Source organism: Brachyhypopomus gauderio, chromosome 5 (genome assembly GCF_052324685.1).
Source record: "Brachyhypopomus gauderio isolate BG-103 chromosome 5, BGAUD_0.2, whole genome shotgun sequence".
Taxonomy (NCBI): Eukaryota; Metazoa; Chordata; class Actinopteri; order Gymnotiformes; family Hypopomidae; genus Brachyhypopomus; species Brachyhypopomus gauderio.
The window spans coordinates 19548228-19566417 of NC_135215.1; the positions used below are offsets into that span (position 1 = coordinate 19548228).

General features: G+C 44.1%; 3 protein-coding genes across 5 annotated transcripts in view; all 3 read right to left on the bottom strand.

Annotated features, from left to right (window-relative positions):
• LOC143514721 (major histocompatibility complex class I-related protein 1-like) overlaps positions 1-5903 on the bottom strand; it is a 67703-nt gene extending 61800 nt beyond the window's left edge. Inside the window, exons 1-3 of one of the 2 annotated variants that reach the window (XM_077006258.1) lie at positions 5749-5903; positions 3678-3950; positions 3306-3590 (exon numbers count right to left, since the gene is read on the bottom strand). In XM_077006258.1, coding sequence (XP_076862373.1) covers positions 3306-3590; positions 3678-3950; positions 5749-5809 — 619 coding nt within the window. In that variant the 5' untranslated portion in view covers positions 5810-5903. The remainder of the gene's footprint in view (positions 1-3305; positions 3591-3677; positions 3951-5748) is intronic. The other variant, XM_077006259.1, reaches the window with a different exon arrangement.
• A 2240-nt stretch (positions 5904-8143) lies between these two features.
• On the bottom strand, positions 8144-8798 carry qrfp (pyroglutamylated RFamide peptide). The gene has a single exon (XM_077006264.1). The coding sequence runs from the start codon at positions 8796-8798 to the stop codon at positions 8262-8264; it is 537 nt and encodes a 178-aa protein (XP_076862379.1). The 3' UTR covers positions 8144-8261.
• A 2463-nt stretch (positions 8799-11261) lies between these two features.
• On the bottom strand, positions 11262-18188 carry LOC143514728 (LIM/homeobox protein Awh-like). Of its 2 annotated transcripts, none has more exons than XM_077006275.1 (6): positions 16982-18188; positions 16563-16756; positions 14557-14665; positions 13986-14148; positions 13232-13446; positions 11262-12523 (listed from the first exon to the last, which is right to left on the bottom strand). In XM_077006275.1, the coding sequence occupies exons 1-6, from the start codon at positions 17108-17110 to the stop codon at positions 12218-12220; spliced, it is 1116 nt and encodes a 371-aa protein (XP_076862390.1). In that variant the 5' UTR covers positions 17111-18188; the 3' UTR covers positions 11262-12217. The 2 variants fall into 2 exon arrangements, with proteins under 2 accessions (XP_076862390.1, XP_076862391.1); XM_077006276.1 differs by having other exon boundaries at positions 11264-12523; positions 13986-14115.
• Between the last annotated feature and the right edge of the window lie 2 nt (positions 18189-18190).

Genomic DNA, 18190 nt, shown 5'->3' on the forward strand with positions numbered 1-18190 from the left:
CCGAGGACGTCGGCTTGGCGTACACGCCCCCCGAGGACGTCGGCTTGGCGTACACGCCCCCCGACCGCATCTCCTCACCCCAGGTTCCTGTCCCCGCTGCCCGTCAGCAGTCCACGCCGGTTCCTGTCCTTGCGACCCAGGAGAGGTCGTCCACGCCGGTTCCTGTCCCTGCGACCCAGGAGAGGTCGTCCACGCCGGTTCCTGTCCCTGCGACCCAGGAGAGGTCGTCCACGCCGGTTCCTGTCCCTGCGACCCAGGAGAGGTCGTCCACGCCGGTTCCTGTCCCTGCGACCCAGTAGAGGTCGTCCACGCCGGCTCCTGTTCCCGCTGCCCGCCAGCGGACCCTGCCTGTTCCCGCTGCCCGCCAGCGGACCCTGCCTGTTCCCGCTGCCCGCCAGCGGACCCTGCCTGTGCCCGCTGCCCGCCAGCGGACCCTGCCTGTGCCCGCTGCCCGCCAGCGGACCCTGCCTGTGCCCGCTGCCCGCCGCCCGGCTCCGCCTGTGCCCGCTGCCCGCCTCCGCCTGTGCCCGCTGCCCGCCGCGCCTGTGCCCGCTGCCCGCCGCCCGGCCGCGCCTGTGCCCGCTGCCCGCCGCCCGGCCGCGCCTGTGCCCGCTGCCCGCCGCCCGGCCGCGCCTGTGCCCCAAGAGACTGTGCTGCCCCCTGTTGGGCATGGACTTTGTGTTCCCCCTGCTCCGCCATGTGCCTCCTATGTTCCGTTGCCCGTGTTCCCCTTGCTCCCTGGTCCCATCCCTGGTTTTGTTTTGGTCCCTGTCCCCGTGGTTGTGTCTGTTCGTGTCCATGTTCCTGTTCCTGTGTCTGTTTCCTGTGGTGTCGTCTCTGTCCCGGTCCCCGTGTCTGTTCCCCGAGTTGTTGCCCACCTTGTTCCTGTCCCCGTCACCATCGTCCAAGCCGTGTTTGCCTCAGTGTTTACCTCTGCCCTGTCCCCTGGCCCCGCTCCAGTGTCTGTCCCCGGTCCTGTCCTGTCCGGTCCTGCTCCTGTGCCTCGCCCTGGCCCTATCCGGTCTCCCTGTGTCCCGTGTCATGCCGTGTCCCAGGTCCCTCGTCCTATTTTGTCTGGTCCTGTCCCTCCGGTCTGTCCTGTGTCCGCTGTCCCTGTCCTGTCTGCCCTTGCGTGCCCCGGAGTGGCACGCTTTGAGGGGGGTTATGTCACGTAGGGCAACGCCCCCTCTCGTAGCTGTCACTCTGGGTTCCCTCATGTCCGTGTTCCCTGCCTGTTTGTCCCGCCCTGCTTGTTAGTTTGATGGATTCCTTGTTTGTTACCACGCCCCTGTGTCATTGTCATCACCTGTCCCTAGTTTAGTCCTGTGTATATTAGTCCCTGTGTCTCCCAGGTCTAGTTGTCGGTCTTTTTGTTTTTTGCTGTGTTTTGCCTGTTCGCCCTAGTACTGCTGTTCTGTGAGTCTTCCTTGTTGTGTTCACTATGTCTGTCCGTATTTCGTGTCCTGACTGCCTGCCCGGTTTCACCCATGCCTGTTACATCGACGCTGCTTTTGGAATTTCCTGTAATAAATCTCGCTCTCCTCAGCGTTTGTGTCCGTCTACCTGTTCTGCCCCGCGCAGATCGTTACAACAATATGATAAATTCTGACAATGTATGCCAATAAATGGTGAAATTGTTTAAAATGTCATCGATAATACATGATTCCTTATTTAACCTGCATCAATACCCTCCCAACTTACATTTTCAGTATGCAGAGATGTATAGTAACGAAGTAGAACTACTTCACTACTGTACTTAATTACTAAAATGCTGTATCTGTACTTTACTGGAGTATTATTTTTTCTTACTTCCACTTTTACGTCACTACATATTTTCGATTACTGAGGAGGAAGGAGACCGCCCTGGCCCTACCTAGAGACAAAGTTTGTGTTTGCCGGAGTGAATGTAAATTCTGCCTCCCTAAAGAGTGTAAAATATCGGCCTTCAAAAATTCACCTTCGAACTTGAAGAAACACATTAAGGTTAAGTTACAAATATAACGCACAGAAGACACACCAGCTTGAGCTATAAGTAAGCGCTAGTTAGGTTAGCTATCTTAGCTAGCTAGCTAACTAACCTAATTATGTTCATGTGGCTACTTGTTTTTAAATACAGATCACTTGTATTTGTGGTCTTTGACAGTGTCACGTCCAGCTCCGCCCTCCTCCCTTATCCCGCCTAGCTTCCCTGTCTCCTTGGTTTCCCTCCTGTCTGCCACGCCCCCTCCTTAGTGTTTCCACCTGTGTCTCATTTTACTTCCCTGGGTTTTGTGTACTTAGTCTCCCCTGCCCCCTGTCATTGTGTGTCGTGAGTACTACTTGTTCTTGCTCTGCTTCATCTAGCCCTGACTTGTTTTCTCTTTCCATTTTCCGTTAGCGTTCTAGTTGTGCTCTGTGTCTGTTTCTAGCTTCCTTGTTCCATCTCCCTGTGTTTGGTAGTTTTCCCCTCTGTGTCTTTGTTTCGTCTGCCGATTTATGCGTCTTTGCCTAGTTAAGTCTTTTGGTTTTGTCATTCATGTCATGTTCGCTGTCTGGAGCTCGATGCACTCTGTTTAGTTTTGTAGCAGTTCCCGCATTTATAACCCTGAGTGTTTGTACCCCTTATGTTCGTTTAGTCCTATGTGGGTTCTAAGTTCTGTCGTATGAATATGTGTGTGGTCTTCGTAGTAAGTCGTGATTAGTTCTGTCTCTTAGTGGTTCTGTTTGCCGTCATGCCATTTGGATGTTCTCTATTACGTGTATTCTCATGTGCTTTGTAGTTTTCATCAGTTTAGTCCGTTTCTTGTTTCCTTTAATAAATTACTTAAACTTGCATTTGCATCACACCTGTCCCCTTGACTCGTTACAGACAGCTTTGATTGTAAGTGATATATAAACAATTTGAATCAAACATTGACTACTTTCTTTAATAAATACAAAACACAATACTTGTTCTTTTTACTTTCAGTGCTTTCAATACAGTTTAGAAATAATCTATTTACAATACTTAAGTACAAAAAATGCTGAATACTTCTGTACTTCCACTTGAGTTGAAGTGTTGAAAAATTATACTTAAGTCACTTTTTTGTGAGTACTTGTACTTTTACTCAAGTATGGGTCTCTAATTATTTATACATGTCTGTCAGTATGTGACAGATGGTTTTAACCAGAGCAACTTACTCATATTTATCTGTAAATATAAAAAGATCTACTGTCAGTAATGTAATGTTACAATGTAACAAGTAACTTGCACAGTAAAACAGAACATGACACATTAAACCAGTAAATGTTTACTAGAAAAGCACAAAAGCTTTTGTGGAACTTACAATGATTTCTCAGTGATTCCCTTCCATACTCCATGAACCTGGTGAGCCAGTCCACACACTCTTTCTCCAGGTAACCCTTGGTGTACTGGTTCAGGATGGGAACATCATCCCATTTCTTTTTGGTAGCTTCAGCCGCTCGTACTGGAGCAATCCACTGACTTCTGGAACTGTCGAAGGAGAGGAAGTCCTCCCCATCATAGCTGTACAAATCCATGCCTTTCAGAAACGTTACTCCACCAATGTCTTCAACCTCACAGCCATGCCTCCATTGCAGAACATGAAGGTCTAAGAGAATAAAGACCATCACATTTATTAGCACAAAACATCCAGGATCTCTGCACACATCTGTACTGTCATAATGAATTTACTAACCAGACTTGTTGTGTCTCATGCGCTCCATCAGGATGTCCACATTGACCTTAAACCACTGCTGTTTGCTCCTGCGGGAGTCGGTGCCTTTGACCCAGTAATCCGCCTGCATCTTCTCTTTCATCCAGTCCTGCATAGGGACCTTCTCCTGGTTCTGGCTGTTGAAGTAATCGATCTCCCTGTCATCCAGCAGGCCCATAGCAGTGAACTCATAGACCCCCGGCAGAGAGAGAGGTTTGGAGAGGGCCGTGTAGATGTAATAAAGAGAGTGTTTTTCTGTGGAAAAAGACACGACAGAAGAATGAACCCACACATATCTAATTTATAAATACTCCACACTTGTTTGTGTTTGAGTGTTTGAGTGTTTGTGTTTGTTCATCCTGAGTTCTGACAGAACAGGTGATCTACCCTGATCAAGGTTAAGGAGCTGTGACAACACACATACAGAATAAGTTTCTCTGTTCACGAAAGCTCTTTGATTAACAGGAGGAAAAGTACAGAAGAATTTCTTATATAAATGTAAAAGGTCAAGTGAAAACTGGCCATAGCTATGGTGAATTGTCTATTTTTGGGGTTTGATCATTCAAACCAACTTCACATGTAATTAATATAAATTAATATTGGTGGTACCAAAGAACACCACTGGTAGTTTCACTGGTGTTTCATGGTGTGATTGTGACGGGCAGGGTGAGCAACTAAAAAGGAAGCGATCACGCCAAGTCTCAGGGAAAGAGGATGGTTTAATTGAAAGTGCGCAAACCAAAAACCCGTGACATTGTTCCAGATGAAGGAAATAATAACCAGCAGTCAACTGGTACAAAGACAAGACATATATAGACAAATAAACGACCCTCAGGTGAGACGGATCACGGGTCCCGCCCACCTGAGGGACGAACATCACGTGACCAAAACAGGACCGCTGCCGCTGTAAACGGGGGCAACCGGCAGGGGGCCCCCCCACAACATGACAGTGATAAAGTACCATACCAGCAGTTTTGCTGAGAAGACAGGTCACAGGAAGTTGAAACGAAATAAAAAATATTTAATAATTTATTATTATTATTATTATTAATAATAATAATAATAAATAATAATAATTAAATAAATATATTTATTTAAAGTTAACTGAACATTCATTAAATTAAACACTCAAACTGTATTATCTGCAGCTTAAAAGCATTGTCTTGACCCAGTTAAGAAACAAGTTCATATATAATGCCAATAGATGGCGTATCTGGAATATAACTGGTCTGGATAATGTACTACGTAAACTGTTACAGTAAATGTTATTAACAAAATATCCTTTACGAGATAAAATGGCCAGCATAAACATATCTACACAGAACTACATAGATATTAATTTGAATATAATTATTATGGTTTAATGCCTTGACATTTTGTTGCTGTTCCTATTTAGACAAGAATTTCTTAATTTTTTCCCCATGTGAAAATGCAACATATGTCAATATGTTATCAATATTTACCATATTCTAAATAAAATATTCTTACAATTCTTACAAACTTCTTACAATTTAGGAATGCCTTTATTATTATTATTGCTATTATGATTATAATATGTCTATTTGGCAAAGACTCTGCCCTCCCAGTCAAATACATACATGACACATTAACGCAAAAGAAGCGTCGAGGCCCATTTCAAATGACACCAGTTCCATATTTCTATAGATCCATCGATTTACACAAAAATGGCTGCCCTAAATAAAACGTACAAAATTAAAACATAGTAAATCTTTCTACGAAATGCGGTGACTTTGAAACGATTCTCAATAGACATAGATGTCATTTTGCTTTTAGCTGCGCCCACAAACAATCCCAAACCAAACGAACAAGGAAGTTTGTCTTCGGACTTTGCGCTCTCATAAATCATGAAGATGTTCACACAGCAATTCCCTGATTGTTTTCGATCAGACTAAAGTAATCTAATCTATATTATTAATTTTCGCAATCGTAGACATATAAAATTATCAAGATTCTTTCGGTTTTAGACTGTCATCCTAAATTATTAGTAATTTAGATTTATTAGATTATTCCGTCAAATAAAATCGTGACTCACCGCTCAGAACGGGCAGGAGTAAACCGAACAACATGAAAACGCAAAGAGGTGCGCGTCCCATTTCCAGAGAGTACCGGCTCCTCTGAGGAGCGCGCGCTTAGTGCAGACACGCGTGTGGCTGAGCTGTCTCACCTGGAACAGTGGCGCAGGTGCGCACTTAAATACCTGGGGAATGTTACTGGGGAATGTTAGCATCTGCCCAATCGACGTGCACCAAAAGTGTCCCTGACCAATAGACGTCAGCAGCATCATCATTATCTGGGCAGAGTAAAGGCACAAAAGAGAAAGAAAACAACAGGATGGGAACAGGGCCATTTGACTATTACCACTATTACATCTGCTACTGCTAATACTACTATTACTGCTAAAAGTACTAATTACTGATACTACTAATTACTAATACTGCTATGTCTGCAGTTATTACTACTGCTAATATTACTATTAGGCCTACTGCTACTACTGCTAATGCTACTATTACTGCTAATACTACTAATACTTGTATTACTGCTACTACAGCTAATAATGCCTTCTAATGCCACTATTACTGCCAATACGTATTGTAACTTTGTAACTTCTAAAGCTGCAGGTACTACTACTGCTAATAATGCTATTACTGCTAATAATGCTATTTCTGTTACTACAGCTAATTAGTGTTGCCACCTGTCCCGGTTTTCCCGGGCTGTCCCGGTTTTTCTTCTTTTTAATATTCGGTCCCTGTAAAAAAAAAACTAGGTTAGTTCAAACCACGATTCAGACTGTTTCTGCACACTTTAAATCTGTTTTTTTCTCGCTGTGTCCATTTTAAACCCCTCCGGTAACATTTTACGTTCACCAACCCCCCCTCAACAACTTACGTTCGCCAATCGCTCAACAACTTACGTTCACCCCCCCACCACCCCCGCTCAACAACTTACGTTCGCCCCCCCCCCCCCCGCTCAACAACTTGACAATGTCCTTGTTTTTTGTCAGACCTAGGTGGCAACCCTACAGCTAATACTACTTTTGTCACGGTCTGCCCCTGACTACTCCCACGGGGTCGTTGGTGTTTGTGTACACGTTCGTCAGTGTCTACGTGTGCTTACGTCCATGTGTGTTTGAGTGTATTCATCTGTGTTGTTCGTATCACCTGTTTCTTGTCTCATTATGGTTATGCATTGCACTCGTTGCATGTTATCCTTAGTGTATTGAGACTGTGTCTGTTAACCCGTGGCAGATATAGGAATAACAGGGCGATATGTTTTAAAAATCTAATTAAAATTAAATAATCAACATGAAGTGAGCAGCAATATTAAGCTAAGGCTAGGACTTCTAAACATTAGATCACTTGCATTAAAAGCTGTGATAGTAAACGAAATAATCTCAGATAACAGACTAAATGCACTCTGTTTAACAGAGACATGGGCTAGAGTAGACGAATATGTAAGTTTTAATGAAGCAGCTCCTCCTGGATACAGTTATGTTCATCAGCCCCGTATCACAGGGCGTGGAGGTGGAGTAGCCACAATATATGACACACTTTCATTCTAGTTGCCTTATACTTAGCCCGATTGTGTGATTTGTTTGTAACTTGTGTATTCGTCTGTATAATTTGTTTTTGTGTAATTTGTGTGTTAACGGGCTGCCCAATGGAGGATGGGTTCCCTTTTGAGTCTTGGTCCTCCCAAGGTTTCTTCCTATTCCCCACCATCTAGGGAGTTTTTCCTTGCCACTGTCGCCTTTGGCTTGCTCATTAGGGATTTGGACCCATAGTATTGTTAACCTTGTAAATCATGTAAAGCGCTTTGTGACAACATGTGTTGTGAAAAGCGCTATACAAATATATTTGATTTGATTTGTATTGAAATGTGTGTGTGCTCTCTAATAAAAGTTAACAAACATGAATACATGTCGTTAATAAAAGTTACATGCGGAAATGAAGCTCTCTCTCTCTATATATATATATATATCCTGTTTCCTCGCACTGTTACAGTATTATTTACTGCTATTACTACTACTACTATTGCTATTGCTACTACGACTATTACTCCCACTATTAATATGATAGTAGCAGTAGTAGTAATAGTAATTGTAATAGTACTATATGTTGCAGTAGTAGCTTTAGAAAAAATAACATTTCAAATATCAGCATTTCAATCCTGAGGTAGAGCAGATTAAATATTTTAATAAATGACAGAGAGGTTGAAGGTCATCTTTCATTTCATCATTAATTTACCACAGGCAACGCCACAGGACAAATCTTGAATGTTTACAACCTTCAGAGATGGCTATGATTTGCTACATGTACAGAAAAATGTAACGTATTTAGTCAAACAGGGAGTTAGCATTCATCTGTAGTCTGACCAGACCCATACTTTTACTTACATGTCAAAGAAGAGTAGTTATTATGGTACATATATACAGCATATGATTAATTCAATGAGTGCAGGATGAGAAGATCTCCTGTTCTCCACAGTTCCTGTGTCCTTCTAGAATGTCTCTCTGTTTTGAACTTCATTTCCCATTATCCCTCTGCATCACTTCTTCCCAAAGCGGAACCCAAACCCTCCTTTCTGTCTGTTAAAGGACTGAAGCCCTCCTGCGATGGATGTGAGTGCCTCATTCCTCTTCTCACCGCCTACGTCATCGATCTCGCCCCCTTGCTGGTAGTGCACTTCCTCTATAGGGTGCTGTGGGAAGGGCCCTAGGTGTCTATGGCCTAGCTCCTCCCTCTGGCCCCGCAGCGTAGCGGTCGCCTCCCAGCCAGGCTGCGTCTCCACTCCCTGTGGCCTGGCTGGCAGCTCCACCCCTGGGGCCCAGGGCCTCAGCTCCACCCCTGGGGCCCAGGGCCTAAGCTCCACCCCTGGGGCCCAGGGTCCCAGCTCCCCTGCCGCCGGATCTCCCAGCCAGGCCTGGAGCTGAAGTAGCGCGTCTGCCCAGTCTGGGCTGTTCAGCGTGGGCAGGTATGCGGCGGGGTGCTGTGGGAGGGTCAGGCCTCTGGGTGGGAAGAGCAACAGCACCAGTGAGAGCAGGACGGGTGCCGACGCCCATATGTGGAACAGCTGTAGCTTCATCTGTAGAGAGAGAGAGAGAGAGAGAGAGAGAGAGAGAGAGAGAGAGAGAGAGAGAGAGAGAGAGAGGTCAGCTCAGCCACAAAAATTCCTCCTCAGACAGGAGACATCCATGCTCATTTACGTTGTGTATTACCTTGAAGATTCTCTGGGTTTCTTACCCCTCTTCTCTCCTTCTCCTTAAATACAGGCTGAGGGTGTGTCAGTGCACCATCCACATGTCCAAGGACCTTCAGTGATTGGTCAGAAACTCTGTATATTTTGGTCAGAGCAGAGCAATGCTATCAACATTCCTTGCACATGGAAACAGGGTTTTTCTAAGTGGTGGACCTGAAGTGGCCAATTACTCAACCGGATGACAGTCTGTTCATTAAGAGGACATCCACACGTGCATACACACACACACACACACACACACACACACTTTTTCTAAACTGGTCCATCTCACTGGGGAGCCTCAGAAACATCTAAAAGAATCTGTTCATGGACTCCTGAGGGTGCATGTGTTAGGTCTATATCATTAGACTTCCCCTCCCTCGCTGGGACTGGGAAGAAGCAGCCGGGAGCCCTATTGCTGGTGCACACTCTCGGAAGCGTCGGCCCCTGCAGCTGCGTGTTCGTAGGGAATGATGTCACTCTTGACGTAAGACGAAGGCCCCTAGTTTCTAGCAATCTAGAATACAGGCGGAGGCAACAGAAATGAAGGTGAGAACAATCCAGAATTACAAAGGAAGTTGTTCCCACTAACTTTTCACTATAGTTACTGCAGACTTGGCTGCAGCAGTCGGAGAGGAATGTTTGCAGAGACAGAAGCGTCTCCTTGTACTGATGTGTGGGCTTTGCCACATCAGGATCTCATCTGTCAAAAGCAGAAGTGCTTAATCAGATTGTTTTGATAAACATTAAATGGCTTATTTATCATGTACACAACATAAAGAGGTGTTCAGTTGAATATTTTGCCATGGTGATAACCGCACAAAGGTCAAAGGTAGAAGATCAACCAAGAAACCAGAATATAATTAAACATTCTACCATGGTGTAATTCTCACAGAAACCAAAATATTTCACTAATATGACCTATGCAAGACAATAACCAATCATAGAAGAACCATTAGCAAATGCTGTGGACTAATCTTAAAAATCTTAAAACACAGATTGGTTTTTTTCCAATCTTAGCTATTGTCTGTTCTTAGCCTTGGTAACGTGTCAACAAGCTACCACTGTAATGGAGACATCCGTGCCTCTGCTGTGCATCTTGCCTAAAATCAGAACATTAGGGCTCGAGTCCCAAAAAATTGCGATTTGTGAAGACCTGCTTTAATATGACATTGTGGAAATATTAATGTTGCAGTTAGCGAATTTCAACAAAATACTGTATATAAGCTTATGTCATTTTTTCCACATCCAGTAAACAGGCTGTTAGACTGTTGCAGGAAGTGAAAATGTTGTTAATGATGTGAACGTGTTGTCTGGTCTGGTGATACAGTGAACGTGTAGTCTGGTCTGGTGCTACAGTGTACGTGTAGTCTGGTCTGGTGATACGGTGAACGTGTCGTCTGGTCTGGTGATACGGTGAACGTGTAGTCTGGTCTGGTGCTCACCTCTGTTCACCTCTGACCACGACATCGCAGTATTACGTCTAAATATCTAGTTAGGACAAAACTAGAGTGCTCAATGAACTAAGTTAGTCACTGTAACTCCCGAATATCATCTGTAGCGTCTTTATGCGTGTGTGAATGAGGGGACTCGGAATTTGTCACAACACGTTTGTTTTAAAAAAATCTCCGTTGTGCCTGCTGCTTGGATGTGCTAAATGAAATTGAGCATTGAGTATTATTACCGATTACAAAACACAACAGGCTCTCAACAAGATGTTCGATGCGGTGACATGTCAGTCATCTGGGGGGGCACTTGGGGTGGCCAATCAGAATTCAGGGGGGTCCAGTGCCACCCCGGCCCCTGCTTTGGCTCCGCCTATGGTAGTCTGGTCTGGTGATCCGGTGAACGTGTAGTCTGGTCCGCTGATACGGTGAACGTGTAGTCTCTTCTGGTGCTACGGTGAACATGTAGTCTGGTCTGCTGATACGGTAAACATGTAGTCTGGTCTGCTGATACGGTGAACGTGTAGTCTGGTCAGGTGATATGGTGAACATGTAGTCTGGTCTGGTGATACGGTGAACGTGTAGTCTGGTCTGCTGATGTGTAAAACACCAGGAAGCCACTCAAGGCACAGGATTTTTAGTTTCCAAAAAAGTTAAATGATGTTCCAAGGTGGTTATGTATGTGGTCATATATGTGGTTATACATTTATATATGCAGTAATGTATGTTTATGTATGTGGTTAAATCACAGCTCTTGAGCTGGTAACATTGACGTTTACACATTTGACATGTAGGAGACAAAAAGCAGAGGTTACACATTTAGGATGCACAAATGAACAACCCACAAACCCACAGAAATCTCAGAATGTTTATTTTATACCAGAAACGTTCATCTCAGGCAGGGAAAATTTACATTTACATTTTACATTTACTTATCCAGAGCGACTTACAAAAGTGCTAAGTGTTTGGTCAGAATATGCATCTTTATCTAGTATAAACAGGTTTAAGTCCAAACTACTCGAGCTCAAGCACTGCCATAAACAGTTGCCAGTGCTGATACCTAGAAAGAAGACAACAAAAGATTAGACATAGAGCACTACCTAGCAAGACTGAAATACCTACAAGACTACATTAGCAAGTGTTCCCAGAGATAATGCTTGACACACAACAACATACACATTCAAGTCCACAGTTACATACTATTACAGCAAAGAGTTTCTGAAAAAGGCGGTCTGACCAGATTCCATGAACTATAACAAACAAGCTGTATGTAATAATCTTGCAGACAGATAAAGACCTATAAGTCAGTCAGGGACTCCTGTGTGGTGGCCTCTAGGCAGACATACCACATGGGACTTGATGGTTAGACGTCGCTGTGCCTCTGCGAGTCTGTGGTGTGGCATCGCTGTGGCTATGACCAGAGCCAAAGTGGCTAATTGGGAGATTAGAGAGGAATACCGATGGGCCTGCTCATGTCAATCTCTAGTTTCGGCCGATTGAGAGGGAAAATTAATTTTGGGCCGAATTTGGGCATGAAACTCCCGGGCTGAAAAAGAGGCCCACTCTGGCCATGGCGATGACACTCGGCGGTGAAGCGTTGCTGTGGCGATCGTACTCAGCTTTGCACTGTACTGGAACTTTTATCATGAGCTCTCATACCTTCACATTTTTTCACTTTGTTAAGAAACTGAAATCAGCTAGAAGGTGGCACCTCCAGACTCACTATAATAATCATAATAACAATGCATAAAATTGTCAACATTTTTGAACTATATTGATTGACTAATTGATGCTGTACTCCCAGAGTGACTCATCATGGTGTCATTCATTATAATGCCAGGTGTCATTCAATATAATGCCAGGGTCACGGTCAATGTCCTCCAAGGAAGCAAGCACATGAGCATTGTGGGTATTGTAGCCCAGTAAGGTGGAGTCTTTGAACAGTTCCACTGGGTTAAAGGGGCTGTCACAGACAGGAGCTGTGAGTAAAGCGAGTTCCAGCTCATCGATAGTGCTAGTCTGGTGATGTGGAGGGGTCGTCATGGTTTCAGCCGTAGAGAGGGCTGTCTGTGGCGTGTCGGAGGACAAGGTGCGTCTGAACTTTGCCCTGGCATTCTGAAACCACACCTGGCAGAGCAGACAGACAGTGGAGGTTTATGGTTCACTTCATTAACACCAGCATCCAGCTCAAATCCTCAAATCCATTAACACCACCGTCCAGCTCAAATCCTCAAATCCATTAACACCAGAGTCTAGCTCAAATCCTCAAATCCATTAACACTGGAGTCTAGCTTAAATCCTCAAATCCATTAACGCCAACATCCAGCTCAAATCCTCAAATCCATTAACTCTCTTCAGCTCAAAGCCATAACAAATTTATCCAGTTCACATTTTGTGTTCTGATAATTCAGCTGACTAAAATCTAGACAGACAGCAGATTCTCAAATGCTTTTTCTGGTTGCACTTACAAATTAAATTTATTTGCTGTACTGACTCCAATAGAACTACATTCACTAGTGTGTCAGTAAGAATCAGTGCCACACACCAAGGGCTGTGTAGAGAGATCTGAGATCTGCCCTCTTTAGCTGATCTATCCATCAGAATCAAACTGAGAAACACCTGCCGATGTTCCAGCACCTGCTCTGGGAATGCGAGTCAGATGATGGAAACACAAGGCCCTGCTGTCATGACACCTGACTGTCTTTCCCAGCTAGGGTTTGTTCTCCTTCTCTCCATACACTGAGAGTCACACCAACACAACAACTCGCCAACACAAGGGCCTGTTTTTAAAGCTATAGTGCAGATATCTTTAAAGCAAGAACATTTCCATCATACTTGTAAGACTCTCTTGGGTAAACCGGTTCGACTGGAGAGACTTGTCCAGTCTTTGCCATCTGGGTTGTGCTTTTGCGCGAAGTACGACTCCAGTGCCCTCAGTTGTTCACTGCGAAAACACGTCCTGATTCGCTTGACTCGTCTGTGTGCCCCTCCCCCTCTGGCCCTCTCGTCCAATCGTGGCTCAGGACTGCTGACTGGCTCCTCTCCATCTCCTGTGAAGTAAACCTTGTTACCCGAGAGACCTAAACACGTCTGGCTGCTCAGCTATAATCAGTAATGTTAATCCTGAGAGGGAATTCAATAGTCACACTGGCTTCTCAATTCTGTGTATTAAATAAACATTTTGTCTTCCATATATTCAAAGTCTAAATATTGTTCTATTGACACAGATGATTCTTAAAAACACAAAACTAATTAATCTTCATTTGATGAGAATAAAGAGAATATATTTGCTTAACCTGGACTAATCTGAACTTACTTGGAATAACCAGATCAACACAGGAAAGTGGGACTGAATGTACTTCTTGGTACGTAAACATTGCCACAGTGTTGCTTGGGAACAGCAAAACCTTTAAAATGTGAAATAGTCTACAAAAACATTTCAGTGCTAGCAGATTCTTCATAACTGAACTGAATTATTTAAAGCAAGTATACGAAAGACACCTGCTGTTATTTTCTAAGAAACAGTCAAGTAAAAGCTGTAATTATCTCTAGTAAACAGCACTGATAGGTCAGCCTGTCATACACTGACCCTGTGAGACGGACTGTTGCCAGGAGACACACAGGGGAGTTCCACTGTCACCATGGTAATGTGACTGGCAGAAAAGGCTCTGCCCCTCCACACAATACAAGTTACCAGGAAGTAAAGTGACATCACATTCCTGAAACACACACACACACGCACACACACGATACTGCACATGCGTACATGAAAGTGAAACTATTCACATACACTGGGATGGGCTGGGCAGGTTAAACATTGCATTATTATATCAGTTAAGTCCGTTCACACCAACAGATTACAATTCCAAATAACATCTTTGCATATATAGCATACAGATCACATGACATTACACGTTACAAGGAAAATGAAACATGTCACATCGCCATCACTAAGGAAAAAATATTATTAAATAATTTAATAAATAATAATAATTAAATAGTACCATTTGAGTTTATTAGGCAGTTAATAAAAGGCAATAATGTTCCTGTACTAATGGCATGTCTTGACCAAACTGATTGAATTAATCAGAGAAGTTTGTTTTGGGGAGGAAGAGGGTATGTATAATGTAAAGGATCTGACAATGGAAACAATCACCAACCTGGCAGGAAAAGCACTGAGGGTGAAAGGTCATCTCCCCTGACCTCATGACCAAAGCGGAGGATGGGATTGGCTGATGGCAGCGGGTACATCGGCCAACGCCAAAAAGCCTTGGGAATGTACACACAGTGGTATTTACATGCACATAAGCACTAGACGCACGCACGCACGCACGCACTCACGCACACACACACACACACACACACACACACACACACACACACTTGAGAGCAACAAATGCCCGCACGCACACCCGCATGCTTTTTGTTTAGAAATGTTACTAGCTAGTACATCCTGAATGACAAACTACGTATTTTAGTCAGTTGCTATCTCTTAGTCAGCTTAATGAATTTGTGCTTTAAAGCAGCATTTGTTCTATAATATGGTATAGGGCACATATGTCAAAGTCAAGGACCGCGAATTGATTATCTATGCCCCCCTGGATGATATTACTAGCATCTAGCCCTGGTTTGCTAGCTTCTAGCTCCGGTTCGCTAGCTTCTAGCCCCGGTTCGCTAGTATCTAGCCATGATCCAAGAGCAAGCTCTCGGCTGGGAGTACACCACGAGCGTCTACTAGTCGAGAGTTTGCTCGTTCAAATGTGGACAGCAACTGTTCCACTGAAACTATCTCTGCTCCGTTAGCATCCAGCTCTGCTCGGTAGCATCCAGCTCTGACCATCACTTTGCTGTCGACTATATTGGACACTGAATAAACAATAACACGTAATAACTTGGTGTGTGTCATGAACTTTATTGATACTGATGTAAACCAAACAATCAATAGCTGACGTCCCTTAGCTTGCTAAAGCTGGGCGTACACTGTACGATATTTTAAAGCGTGTACTCAGCTCCATCTCAAACTGTACGACTAAATCGCAGGGAGAGTCAGCTCGTGGAGCTGCTTCAACAGTGCAATACTCTCACGAGGAGCGATTTGAATTTCAAACATGTTTGATATTCTTGCGACGCTGCGATTTCTGATCGGGAGTTGGTCGTGAGGTGTGAATCGCTCCTCGTTTACCTGTGTAAACTATACGATGCATGACACGCGATTGAGCCGAAACTCGGCCCGATCGCAAAAAAATGAGTGAAAAATTGGCTGAAAATGGGCCAAAAATAGCAGTGTACGCCCAGCTTAACCTAGCTAGATATTGTTAACTAAAGCCGTCAGTATCATTTGTAATATTATAATATATATAATAAAAATATGGACTGTTTCACCACTCCGTAGGATGACTAATGGAACCAGCTATACGTTAAATAATAGTTAGTTGGTTACCTCGCTAGTGCTAGCTGGTGTTAGCTTACCCTAGTATAAGTGAATAAATTCTTCTACAAACAATTTGTAGCCTCTATTTAACTTGGAACCCTTCGTTGTTGAATGTTCTTCAACGATACTGGAAACGTATTTAAAATTCAGTCTCGGCAGCGATGACAGGGATGAAGTAAATACACGCTCCCTGCTGAGGTGAATTGACAACAACTATCTTCTGCGAGTGCCGGAACTTGTTTTACCCGGCGGTGACGTATTTCCGCTTTGTTGTGAAAAGGGCCTATTACTATTAGAACCGGCCCGCAGGCCACAGCCGCCCGCTGGTGTTTTGCACGCAAAAACACTACATTCCCCACAATGCAACAGTAGCCCTCGAAGTCACTGCAGAGCGCAAAAGCGGCTAGGGTCAGCGCGGCGAACGAAAATTGTTGACGGGGGGACGTAAAGTGTTACCGGAGCGGTTGTTTTCTGCATGGTCCTAGCGATAGATTCGTCGCTATTTAAATATTAGTTTTTTAACCGTTAAAAAGTGTGTGTGTGTGTGTGTGTGGGGGGGGGGGGGGGGGGATGGACATGGCTTCGTCGCTATTTAAATATTGTAAAAATACTGTAAAAACTGGGGGGGACCAAAACTGGCTTTTGAAAAAGTGAACACTGTAGTTTATGCAACAAAGCACTTGCAACACTGGTGTGATGTGTAGTGCAGTGCCCCCTGGTGTGAAAGCTGTGTACCTGCAGTAGTCCTGCTGGCAGTAAATGTTGCCCTCCTTGCAGTAGAGTGACGGGTGGGTCTGTAGCTCACACTGGCACTGGCTGCAGCGGAGACACGCCCCATGCCAGGCCTGACCAGCAGCCAATAGGACGAAGTGGTCACAGACACGTTTGCCACACCCACCACAGATTAGCGGAGTAGCTACAAGCGGAGGCTGAGACGTACAAAAATTCACCATATGAGACATATTAAAGTCATACAAATATTCATCACGAGAGTTATTAAAGTCATACAAATATTCAGCACACTGATCACCATATGTACGACATATTTGGGTATTACCTTAATGAGAGAATAAAAATGAAGTATTGTTATCTGCATAATAATTGAGATTCATGACAATCCAATATGACACAAACACTGACACCAGACTGCATACACTAAGTGTTGAACTCTCTTTCCCAGAGAAGATGCTTGATTGGCTTGGTTGCTCTGCCCTGCCCACGCTGCTGTCATGGAAACGGCTGTATAACAACTCATCCAGAGTGCCATCATCTGAAGGTGTCATCCTAGCTGTGAGGACAGAAGACACAAAGAGGTTTCTGCAAAGATCAATTACAGCATTTCTGCCTTCTAGTTTCAGACTCTTTATACATCACTTAAGTCACTATAGATAAGAGCAGTGACGACATATAAATGTGAGTTATACTCCATAAATACACAGTCAAATTCAGTTTGATTGAGGACTCTAAAGCACAAGCACTAAAGCACATGTGATCCAACATGTCCTTTATCCTCACTGCAATATGGTGCATTTACCCCTTATTCATGGTCACCTAAAACAGAAGACAGAACAGCTCGAAGTTTTAGTCCCACGGCACAAAATCACACACAGAAATAAAAGATAACCGTCTGTCTCCAACTGTTCGTTTTACATCCAAACAAGGTAAACATAGTGGTGTACACTCACAGAGCAAGTGAAGACATCAGGAGGGTTGATAGGTTGGGGGGGCATCACTCCTTACCTGTGCACACAGCAGCAGTCCAGTCCCTTCATTTGCGGTGAATCGGATTTCTCTGCCTTTTAATCCCACAGCTCACCTGACATCACCGCTCACATGTAAACAAGGCCGCAAGCAGGTGTGAACACAGCCGATTGGCTACAGCCTAGAGACGTGGGTGGAGCCAGTGCATGAGCCTTTCCCAAAGGGTCAATTAAAAACAAAAAGAGGGGGGGTTCAACCTGCCATCTGGCACAAACAGAGCATCTGAGTCACAGCATGCTAAACTCAGGAGATTCTAATAAAAGGCACAGGTACGAGTTTATAATTCAACACTAATCATTAGTCTGCTCCTCCCCAAAACACACCCACCCAACCAGCAAATAAGCCCTGCCCTCAAAACGCCCCCATTAACATTAATTAGCCCCAAAACAAAAAATGCGCATGACATGAACACACAAGAGAAATGCACAACTATTACAAAAATTATTTTATTAAAATAAGTTTTATACACACATTAAACATTGCAAACAGTTTTACAACCTATACAAACTCATTCAACAAGCATATTAAAATGATGAAATTAATGAAAATACCTTAATATTGTAATAAAGGGATGATGCTGTATAACACCCCCCCCCCCCCCC

Excerpts from the sequence above, each read along its gene's own strand:
- LOC143514728 (XM_077006275.1), bottom strand. The coding sequence starts at position 17,110 with ATGACACCTTCAGATGATGGCACTCTGGATGAGTTGTTATACAGCCGT. Across the intron at positions 16,757-16,981 it reads AAGAGAGTTCAACACTTAGT|CCTCCGCTTGTAGCTACTCC; the intron begins GTATGCAGTCTG and ends TGTACGTCTCAG. Across the intron at positions 12,524-13,231 it reads TACCCAAGAGAGTCTTACAA|GTGTGGTTTCAGAATGCCAG; the intron begins GTATGATGGAAA and ends CTGCTCTGCCAG.
- qrfp (XM_077006264.1), bottom strand. The coding sequence starts at position 8,798 with ATGAAGCTACAGCTGTTCCACATATGGGCGTCGGCACCCGTCCTGCTC.